This window comes from Physeter macrocephalus, chromosome 16, assembly GCF_002837175.3.
Source record: "Physeter macrocephalus isolate SW-GA chromosome 16, ASM283717v5, whole genome shotgun sequence".
NCBI lineage: Eukaryota > Metazoa > Chordata > Mammalia > Artiodactyla > Physeteridae > Physeter > Physeter macrocephalus.
The window spans coordinates 43,522,131-43,533,775 of NC_041229.1; the positions used below are offsets into that span (position 1 = coordinate 43,522,131).

Below are 11,645 nucleotides of genomic sequence, written 5' to 3' on the forward strand. Positions count from 1 at the left end.
TTTTTTTTTTTTTTTTTGTGGTATGCGGGCCTCCCTCTGTTGTGGCCTCTCCCGTTGCGGAGCACAGGCTCCGGACGCGCAGGCTCAGCGGCCATGGCTCACGGGCCCAGCCGCTCCGCGGCATGTGGGATCCTCCCAGACCGGGGCGCGAACCCGGTTCCCCTGCATCGGCAGGAGGACGCGCAACCACTGCGCCACCAGGGAAGCCCTGTAGATTGGTTTTTTAATCAACCATAGTACAACCAAAAAAGACAGACAGTAAAGAAAAACCAGTACTTATTGAAAACTTACTATATGCCAGGAACTGGACCAGGTATTTCACATGGGCTTTCTCATTCAATCCTCACCACCCTTCTGCCATTGTCCCCGTTTTGCAAATAAGGAAACAAAGAGTAGTTAAATACCTTGTCCATAATTTCCTAAGTATTAAATGCCAGGGCTAGCATCTGAAAGTTGCAGTTGTCTGACCTTGAGAAATTATGTTATTTTTAAATCATTCATCTCATCATTTTGATCAACTGCTTTTAAAACCCTTCTATCTTCTACATTATAAAGTTCATGCTAGGCATGGCATTTGTGCCCTTTTTCAACTAATCCACTGTTTCACCTTTTCAGCTTCATTTCCCTCCACTCACCTTATAAACTTCTTCACTCTATATCATTTAATATGCTAATTGGTCTCCTAAAATGACCACCATTGTTAGCCTTTGCACAAGATCTTCTCTCAGACATAAATATCATCCTATTTATATGAATCTCCCTGTATCACCACTCCTAGTCATTCACCTTCCCCAACTGTAAGCTATTAATCATCTATTAGGACTCTTCAAGCATATTCTCCTCTGTAAAGCTTTCCACTTCTATATCATTAAATCAAAGCTGCAAGTTACTGATATTTAATATTGTACAATATTTGTAAAAAAATATTAATGTGTTTGTAGACATAAGTTATTTTACATGCATAGAAAAACCATTGAGGCTGGGGATATTTAAAATTCTACTTCAGGGCTTCCCTGGTGGCACAGTGGTTAAGAATCCACCTGCCAATGCAGGGGACACGGGTTCGATCCCTGGCCCGGGAAGATCCCACATGCCACGGAGCAGCTAAGCCCGTGTGCCACAACTACTGAGCCTGTGCTCTAGAGCCCGCGAGCCACAACTACTGAGCCCACGTGCCACAACTACTGAAGCCCGCAGGCCTAGAGCCCATGCTCCGCAACAAGAGAAGCCACGACAATAAGACCGCACACCGCAACGAAGAGAGTAGCCCCTGCTCTCTGCAACTAGAGAAAGCCTGCGCTCAGCAACGAAGACCCAACACAGCCAAAAATGAAAACAAACAAATAAATAAATAAATTTATTTAAAAAATAAAATTCTACTTCATATAATTCATTATTGTTTTATTTTCTGTAGTGAGCAAATAATATTCTTACAATTAGGAAAAATATATTTCCTTCATTTAAGATGGAGGATTAACCATGAAATTTTGCCTCCCATCTTTTAGGCAACCCACTGAAATGAAAGACAGAAGTGCAAAAAACAAAAAGCAACAGGGAATAACTTTACTGAATGTCTCCTTATGGTCCCAAGTGGGACACTGCAGCTCCAGGCATCATATATTCATGCTGCAACATTCAGGAGAAGCAAGTACAAACAAGAACAGCTATTTCCTCTTTTGTGTTTCTTTTAACAGAGGAAAACTTTTTGTAGAGGAGCTCAGCTAAATTTTTCTCCCATTTCATCAGGCATAATAGGGTCATATACCCCTTCTCCAACTAACCCTTGTCAGAAGGAAGTTATAATGATTGGATTATAGACCAGATTCTTGGGCTGGATGGAAGGTAACCCTCACTGAACACAGTTCCCCCTTAAGGAGTGCAAACATGAGTAGTTGAGGCTCTGTCAAAAAGGAAGTGGCTGGGGGGAAATCAACTTTTTTCCACTACATTAATCCCTTTAAACCAATCTTGAAACCTTCCTTTCCCTGGGAGACTCTTTCACTGATCATAAATCTCTATTCTATAATCAATCAATTCTATTTCCTTGGCCCGTTCCTGAATGTTTATTTGACCTCCTTGCCTTAACTGGTTTCTTCGGGGGACCCTGCTCATGCTTCCACATATCCCAGGACCAGATGATCATTGAGGAGGAGTCCTTCTTACTCTCTATGGGCTCTTTCAAATATTTTTCCTTTATCTTCTCTCAAAAATAACAACTCTTTTAAAACTCATACCAAGGGCTTCCCTGGTGGCGCAGTGGTTGGGAGTCCGCCTGCCGATGCAGGGGACACGGGTTCGTGCCCCGGTCCAGGAGGATCCCACATGCCTAGGAGCGGCTGGGCCCATGAGCCATGGCCGCTGAACCTGCGTGTCCGGAGCCTGTGCTTCACGGCGGGAGAGGCCACAGCAGTGAGAGGCCCGGGTACCGCAAAAAAAACCCACAAAAACCTCATACCAAAAGTCACCACCTACTATGCCTTCTAGGTGCTGTCAAAAATGTGGATCATGCCCTCTTCACTCACTAAAGTCTTGCTCCTAATTCAATGCATTTCACTCTACCTCAATTCTTGTCATCATTCTTGGTATGCAACTTCTGTCTTCAGTTGGATGTAAAGAAAAGAAAAGCCAACTCTAACAAGATAACATCATGCAAACTATTCATACATAACTTATCACCTTATGCTATATTATACATTAAAGCAAAGGAGAGAGAAAATAAACAGACATAAATTTTAATGTTTGTCAAGAGCATCACAAAGTTTTGCTTCTGGCACCTAATGTATTGATAATTTTCTAGGTAATTTCTTCTGGACACTTTATGATATGCTGCAGACAGAGTTCAACAGTGTTTATATTTTATCTGGTCTTTTACACATTTTTATTTTGTTTTATTTTATTTATTTTTTTGGCCACTCCGACCAGCTTGCAGGATTTTAGTTCCCTGACCAGGGATTGAACCTGGGCCACGGCAGTGAAAGCACTGAGTCCTAACCACTGGACCACCAGGGAATTCCCCACATTTTAAAATATAAGCATTCTGTCTTACTTGATAAGACAATTGGCTATTTTCATGTATTGCATGAGAAATATACAATGAGTCTTTCTTCAAATGACATCCACCCTACTGCCTATAGATTCTTTTCCTATATCTCCAAACAAGCACCTCAGAACAGACATTTTGATTAAGCTTTCCTGATACCTGTGTGCCTCAGTCATAAATCAGCTCAAATTTCTAAGAAAGAGTATAGCTGTTTTCATTCCTCTACTTCAGCTTGCTATAGTTCATCCATCGAAAGTAAGATGGAACTTTGTGATCACATCAAATCACAGGACAGATGGGGAGGAAATATACTACACCATATGAACTTCACCTTGTTCATTTGATTCTAGGGTTTAATTGGAGTCTCAAAAGGAGAGAAGAGAAAGAATGCTGCAGAAAATTTTCAAGAAATAATGAACAGGGAACTTCCCTGGTGGTACAGTGGGTAGGACTCCACACTCCCAGTGTGGGGGGCCCAGGTTCGATCCCTGGTTGGGGAACTAGATCTCACATGCATGCAGCAACTGGGAGTTCATGTGCGCAACTAAGAAGTCTGCATGCTGCAACTAAAAGATCCTGCATGCCGCAACTGAGACATGGAGCAGCCAAATAAATAAACAAACAAATAAATAAATATTTCAAAAAAAAAAGAAAGAATGAACAAAAAGTAGTGTTCCTAAAGTAGTGAAAGACAAAAGTTTACAAAGTCAAAAAGCTCAGAGAGGAATTCCCTTGTGGTCCAGTGGTTAAGACTTCATGCTTCCACTGCAGGGGCCATGGGTTCAATCCCTGGTTGGGGAACTAAGATCCTGCATGCCATGTGGTGCGGCCAAAAATAAAATAAAATAAAAAAACAAAAGCTCAGAGAGCCTTAAATAGAATAAATTTGAGGAAAACTATGCCTAGGCACATATTAAACTGCTGAAAATTAAAGACAAAAATGACATATGTTATATAGCTTAAATAACTGTGGCCTGCTCATCGGATACCACTACCAGCCAGATGACAGTAAAAAAAAAATATTTAAAGCTCTGAAAGGAGAGAAAAACAAGGTGATCTTAGAATTCTATATTCAAGAAAAATTTTCTTCAAGAATTAAGATGAAGTAAATGTTTTATAGACAAAGGAAAACTAAGAGAATTTGTCAACACCAGACCCAACATTACAGGAAATGCTTAAGAAAGTTATTCAGACTAAATAGATATACCACAGGGTAACCTAAATTTTCAGAAACAAATAAAGATACTGGAAACAATAAAAAATAGTATTTTACATTTCTCAGATATTTAACTCTTAATTGGCTTTCAATAGGTATAACTGTTCAAAGAAAAAATTATAACATTGTTTTGTGAGGTTTATATTGTATGTGTATATGATACTTTCAACAACTATCATATAAAGGATGATAGAAAGATGGTAAATGGACATACAGAAATGTGAGTTTTCTGCATTTTGTGTTAAATGGTACAGTAGTAACTTTAAAAATATAGTGAAATGTTAAACAAGTATAATGTAATCTCTAGAGTAACTACTAGAAAAGAAAAAAGAATCAATGCAAAGAGGTATAGCCAAAAGATTAATTGAAATGAAATAAAATTTCAAATACTCTCCCCACTACCAAAAAAATTTTTAAAAAGCAGAAAATGAGAAGTAAAGGAACAGAAATAAAGGGAGCAAACAGAGAACAGTAAAGGGGTGGGCCTAAGTTTAACCATATCAAGTTACATTATATGTTACCAGACTAAATGCTCAAATTAAAAGGCACAGATTCCAAAATTAATAAAATAGCAAGTGGCGATTACATGCTCTCTATAGAAGGTACATTTTGAAAGTAAGTGGATGGAAGAACATATCATGCAAATGTAAGTATAAAAAAGCTGATGTGACTTAATTTATACCAAATAAAATATGCTTAAATATAGAGATTATTACCAAAGATAAAGAACATTTCACAAAGATAAAAGGTTACTTCTGTCTTGAAGACATAATATTAATGTGTATATGCCTAATAAATGAGTTTCATAATATATAATGCAAAAATTAACAGAATTAATGGGAAAAATAGACAATTTCACATTCTTGGAGGAGATGGTAACACTATTCTTGACAGAAGTTCATCCCCACAAAAAAGTCAGTGAAGAAATAAAGGAATCACCATACTAATCAGCTAAAGCAGAAAAGAAGAAAAGTCATATGATCATATAAATTGATGCAGAAAAACTGAAACTGAGCGGGGTCCTACAGGCTTCCAAGCACGGAGGCCTTTTTGTCTCCCATTTCTTGTAGGCAAGACTCCAGCCTCCTTGACATTCCACGAGTTCCAAAGGGCAGATTCCAACAGTTGTAAATCAAAGGAAGAGCAGCCAGGAAACCATCTGAGGCCCTGCACACACCCTAATCTTGTCAGCAACCCCACCCTTTTGAAACTCTGCAGAAGAAAGAAGAATGCAGGACTGTTACTGCCTTGATCCTTATAGCATATCCCTGACCAGGACCCCTGACTATAAGACCTCTCCCTATTCCCCAGGGAGAGGGACACAGTTCTTGAGGTGCTAGCCTGCTGTGTTCCCCTCTTTGTCTGGCAAAGAATAAAGTCACCCTTTCTTTCTCCTCCAGAACTCTGTCTCTGTATCTCATCTTGGCATTGATGAACAGGGAGCCAAGATTTTGGGAGCAAAACCATTTTACAACTGCCAGCTAAAGTGTGTCACTGGCCATCTGGCTCTACAAGGATTAGCTCATTAGCTCACTGCATTTGCTGACCTCCAACACACCCTGAAAGGAATCCAGGGTGGAGATCAGGAATGAGATACTCTATGTTCTGAGAAAAACTGGCAGAACAGGCCTTCAGATAGTTAGATATTTTCAGGAGAAAATTTTATTTACCCAATTTCTTGTATCTTCTCATACATAGAAAAGTACTAAAATTATTAACGGCGATATCTGCTCCTTGTGACTAGCAGCAACCTTCTTGTCACTAGTAGCAACCGTGTACCAAGATGTGTGCTTGATTGCATGCACCCCGTTCACTAAAATTATATATATACACGGACCTGGTCCTCCACCCATCCCCACCTCCACCTCTTGGGAGAAGTTCTGCAGAGCTGTCTGAGAGAATGTCTCCTGGGTATAGTCCTCTGTAAGTCACCAAATAACACTGAACTCACAGCTCTCTGATTTTGTGCTTTTTTTTTTTTCCAGTTGACACAATATTTAATACCCATTCATGATTTAGAAAAAAACAACAAACCTCTTAGCAATCGTGGAATAGAGGGACATTTCCTTAACTCAGTAAAGAATATCTACAAAAAAATCTACATGCAACATCACACTTAACGGGGAAACTCTGAATGCTTTCCCACTAAGATCAGACATAGGGAAAGAATGTTTGCTCTCATCACTTTTATTCAATGCAGTATTGGAAATACAATCAGCACAAAGGACTACATATATATATATATACATATATATATATATACATGGCATACAGTTTGAAAACAGAGAAATCAAATGGTCCCTATTTGAAGATGGCCTGATTTTCTACATAGAAAGTAAATCCTAATGAATCTACAAAAACTCCTAGAACTAACACATGAGTTTAGACAAGCCACAGAATGCAAAATCAACAGTATTTCTATATACTAGCAACAAACATGTGAAAACTGAAATTAAACACAATATGATTTTACATCTGCTGCAAAGAAAATGAAATACTTCAATATAAAGGTAACAATACATATACACGAGCTGCATCCTGAAAACTGCAAAATGTTGTTAAAGGAAGACCTAAATAATTGCAGAGACTTACCATAATCATGGATGGGAAGTCGAGACATAGTAAAAATGCGAAGTGCCCCTAAATTGCTCTGTAAGATTAAAGCAATTCTTATCAAAATCTCATCAAGGATTTTTCTAGATATAGATATATTTATTCTATATTTTATATGAATAGGCAAATGATATAGAAAAATAAAGGGGGAGGAATCATCCTATGCATTGTTAAGGCTTACTACATAACTTCAGTAATCAAGACAGCACGGTACTGGTAGGAAGTAGACACATAGATCAGCAGAGCATAAGAGAACTCAAAGAGACTCACACAGATATGCCCAACTGATTACTGACAAAGGAGCAAAAGCAATGGATAGCCTTTCAACAAATGGGGCTAGAGCAACTGGACATCTACAGGTAAAAAAAGAATGACCCTCAACCAAGCATTACACCTTATGCAAAAATTAACTCTAAAATGAATCACAAAATATATTGTAAAATGTAAACTATAAAATTTGGGGGTAAAAAGAGAAGAAAAGGGATCTAGGGCTAGACAAAAAGTTCTTAGACATGAACCCAGGAGCGTGATCTATAGAATGAAAAATTGATAAATTAGACCTTATTAAAATTAAACACTTCTGATACTGCAAACAACCCAGTTAAGGTGTGAAAAGACAATAACAGACTAGGAAAAATATCTGTACACCACAAAGCCAACAAAAGACTTGCATATAGAAAATATAAAGAACCCTCAAAGCTCAGCAGAAAAAAAAAAGTATCCAAATAGAGAATAGGTGAAAGGCATGAACGGACATTTCACTGAAGATGGTATACAGATGGTGAATAAGCACAGGAAAAGATGTTCAATATCATTAGGTACTAGGGAATGTAAATTAAAACCATAATAAGGTACCTCTATGCACCTGTCAGAATGGGTAAAATTAAAAAGAGTAATAACGCCAATGAAAAATATAAAACGATATAGCCATACTATAGTTTGGCAGATTCTTCAACAACTAAAAGTGTACTTTTCCTACAGACAAGCAATTTTCACTCTGGGGTATTTATCCCAGAAAAATGAAAACCTATGATTACATAAAACCTGTACATGAATGTTAATGGCAGCTTCATTCGTAATAGCCAACAAGTGGAAGCAAAACAAATGTCCCTCAGTGGGTGAAAAGTTAAACTGTAGTACATCCCTATGATGAATGAAGAGATTGAAAGACTCTTCCAAATTTATCTACAGATTCAATGCAATTTTAATCAAAGTTCCAGCAGGCTTTTTTTTTGGTAGGAATTGAGAAGTTGATTCTAAAATTTATTTGGATATGCAAATGACTTAAAACAGTCAAAGCAATTTTTAAAAAGAAAAATTTGTAGGATTAACTCTACCTGATTTTCGGACTTACTATTAAGCTAGACTAAACCAGATAGTGTGGTACTGAGATATATAGATTAATAGATCAATAGAAGAAAATATAAAATCAAAAAAACAGGCCATGGATTTATGGTCAAGTGATTTTGGACCAAGTACCAAGACAATTCAACAGGGAAAGAAAAGTTTTTAAACAAATCTTGAAGGAATAATTAAATAATTGTATTTAAAAAATTGTCAACTCTTACATCATACCACACACAAAAATTAACTTGAAGTGGATCATTGACCTAAATGTGCAAGCTAAAATTACAAAACTTCTAAAAAAAAAAATAATATGAGAAAATCTTCACAACTTCTCATAGGCCTAGATAGGACACAGAGTATGAAACATAAGACAAAAGATTGTTCAACCAGAGTTTATCGAAATTAAAAATCTCTGCCCTTCAAAAACTTCACTAGGAAAACAAAAAAAACCAACCATAGAACAGAAGAAAATATTCACAAAAATGTCTGACAAAAGAATGTATAAAGAAAGAACTTCTATACTCAATAATAAATCAAAACAATTTAAAAATGAAAAAAAAAGTGAACAGAGACTCTATAAAACAAGATATACAAATGTCCAATAAGTGCATGAGAAGAGGGGTGGGATAGGGAGGGTGCGAGGGTGGGAGGGAGACGCAAGAGGGAGGAGATATGAGGATATATGTATATGTATAGCTGATTCACTTTGTTATAAACCAGAAACTAACACACCATTGTAAAGCAATTATACTCTAATACAGATGTTAAAAAAAAAGAAAATGCAAATTAAAACCACAAAGAGATACTAGTACACACCCACTAAAATGGTTAAAATGAAAACAACTGACAATACTAAGTTAGGAATGTAAAATGGTACAACCACTTTTGAAACCTGTTTGTCATTTTCTTAAAAAGTTAAACACAGCCATTCAAAAAGAAATGAAATCATATGTAAACATATGCTCATAGCAACTTTGTTCACAATAAACAAAAACTAAAAACAACCCGAGATCCATCAACTACATATTGGAGTCTCTCCATTCAATAGAATACTACTCAGCAATTAAAAAGCAATAAACTACAGATACATGCAACAACCTGGATGAATTCCAAAATCATTCATTATGCTGAGTGAAAGACACAAAAAAGCACGTACTGTATGATTCTATTTATATAAAGTTCTAGAAAATATAAAGGAGTCCAAAGGAAGGGAGTTGAAGGGAGGAATAAACTGCAAAGGCATGATGTAAATTTTCTGTATCTTAATTGACGAGGTGGTTTGCTGAGTATATTGTGCATCTGTCAATAATCTGAAATCATAGGCTTTATATGGATGCAGTTTATTTTATGTAAATTATGATTCAATAAAATTTTTTTAATGATACCCCTTTGAAAGAGTCGGAATATAGAAATAAATGTCATAACTGCCTTCAAGGAATTCATAATCACTCCCCTGAATGAATGTCACTCCTTCTCTTGCTAAGAGACTGGTGGGTTTGCACTGATCCTTTTGCTTTCACTTTGTCTTATTTGTGTTACTTAAATTTGCAACACGAGATAAAGGTTTAATTTGTAGTGGACAGAATCTGAAACTTTAATCTCCTTTCCTCTAAATCAGAGTTTACAACCATCTTACTCTTCCTGGAAGAATATGACATTTAAATAAAATCCCTGATTAAACCCAGGCACGGGGAACAAAGAATAACATTGAGTTGCAGTCCCGAAGCACATGAAGTTGAAACATCTCTTAATAAAGCAACCAGATACTTTTTCTGCAGATGAAGTTGGGGAAGAAAGGCTCCTTCAACATTCAAGTAGATTTTACTCTAAGAGTGGAATAAAGGAACATTTAAACTACCATGAATTAATGTGAGACCATATAATTTCACACAAAGATTACCCACATGAATAAAATCAGTTTTCATACAGTTCTCACTCTGCAATATTTTAAACACGATTTTTAAGATCAAGTATACAAAACAAACTTACCGAAGAAATGATTTAATATTTTCAGCTTTCATCTCAGACACCAGTTTCCACCTTAGATTTTGGTGAGTGTCCCCTGAAGTGGCTGTTTCTTTGAGAGGCTTACTAAGCCAGCCTGGGAGGAGAATACATATGCATACTACATACACAAGAAATTGCTTTTGACTTTTATAAAAACTAGAAGCCAAAGGGGAAGAAGGAAAAAAAAAAAAAAAAAAAAGCCCTTACCTAAGAAACAGATCATGGTGAGCTTTACAAAAAATTCATACCAAATGCAGAAAACCTTGAAATTCCGATGTGTAACTTTGAGTTGGTTAAACGAGTTTTAGGTGAGGGCTATTCTTTTCATTTTCCCATGAGTTATGCATCAAGGCACGGGTCTTTATGTTTCTTGTTCTCCCATGGGGGTTAAGTTCATAGCACAGTGCCTGACACACAGGGAGCATTCGACAAATATTTATGTAATAAATGATTACAGAAGGGCAGTTGAAAGTTTTGACTCATTAATGGTCTTGGAAATGAAATCACCTTTTTGACCCCTGCAGATAGTGGCAACGCTAAATTGTCTTAACAACAGCCCTTAACAGTACCCTGAACTCAGCGAGCATTTAATAAGTTTGAATTTCTGGCACACTTTATTAGGAAGGCCGAAATGCATTCCACTCAGTTTCCAGTTCTGCTGAAATTGGCGGAGCTCAGCCGGCCCGGCGCCCTGCGCGCAGCCCAGCTCTTCAGCCCCAGGCTCTCCCGCTTTTCTCCGGGGAGGCTGGAGGGATCCGGGAAAGGGGTCGGTACACTTACCCACCATAAATCCACCCAGGAAAGATGCCAGCGCTGCAGCCAAGCACATCCAAAGGTACAGACGACCCCTGGACTTGGCCATGGCTTCCTCGGGACTGAGCAGGAGGCGCCGGCTACCGGAGCGAGCCTCGGGAATGAGCGCGAACAGAGAGAGCGCGCCCGGGAACGCGGGGAACGCCCAGGTTGCCGCAGACCGTGGCCTCCGCTGACTTTCCTCAAAGCCCTGTCTCTGCTCTCCAGGAGGGTCCAGAGGCGAACGGAAACCGGCCCCAAACTCCTGGCTCCTGCGATCCCCAGGAGGCCTCGAGGGGAGAGAGGAAGCCCTGCAGGAGGAGGACACATTCTGCTTGCCGGCAGGCAACGTCCATTCTGTTGATCCTGGACAAAGTCTGCGTTCGGGGGGACTACTGAAAATGTCCCTAACTTGGTCCCTAAAGAACTCTACTTACCAGCCTCATTCCAGGAGTTGCCAGATGCATTTAACTACAGCTTTTTTTCCCTGTTTATTGCCCTGATGCCAGTTTCCGACTAATTTATAACTGGTCACACTTGGGCAGCATTTCTGGTCCTGGCTGCTCTGTGATAACACATTAGTTTCTTTTTTTTTTTTTTTTTTTTTTTTTTGCGGTACGCGGGCCTCTC

General features: G+C 38.2%; 1 protein-coding gene across 1 annotated transcript in view; it reads right to left on the reverse strand.

Annotated features, from left to right (window-relative positions):
- Positions 1-11,234, reverse strand: part of NAALAD2 (N-acetylated alpha-linked acidic dipeptidase 2) — a 50,624-nt gene extending 39,390 nt beyond the window's left edge. Inside the window, exons 1-2 of the mRNA XM_007120796.4 lie at positions 11,004-11,234; positions 10,206-10,317 (exon numbers count right to left, since the gene is read on the reverse strand). Of these exons, the coding sequence (XP_007120858.2) occupies positions 10,206-10,317; positions 11,004-11,085 (194 nt within the window). The 5' untranslated portion in view covers positions 11,086-11,234. The remainder of the gene's footprint in view (positions 1-10,205; positions 10,318-11,003) is intronic.
- Between the last annotated feature and the right edge of the window lie 411 nt (positions 11,235-11,645).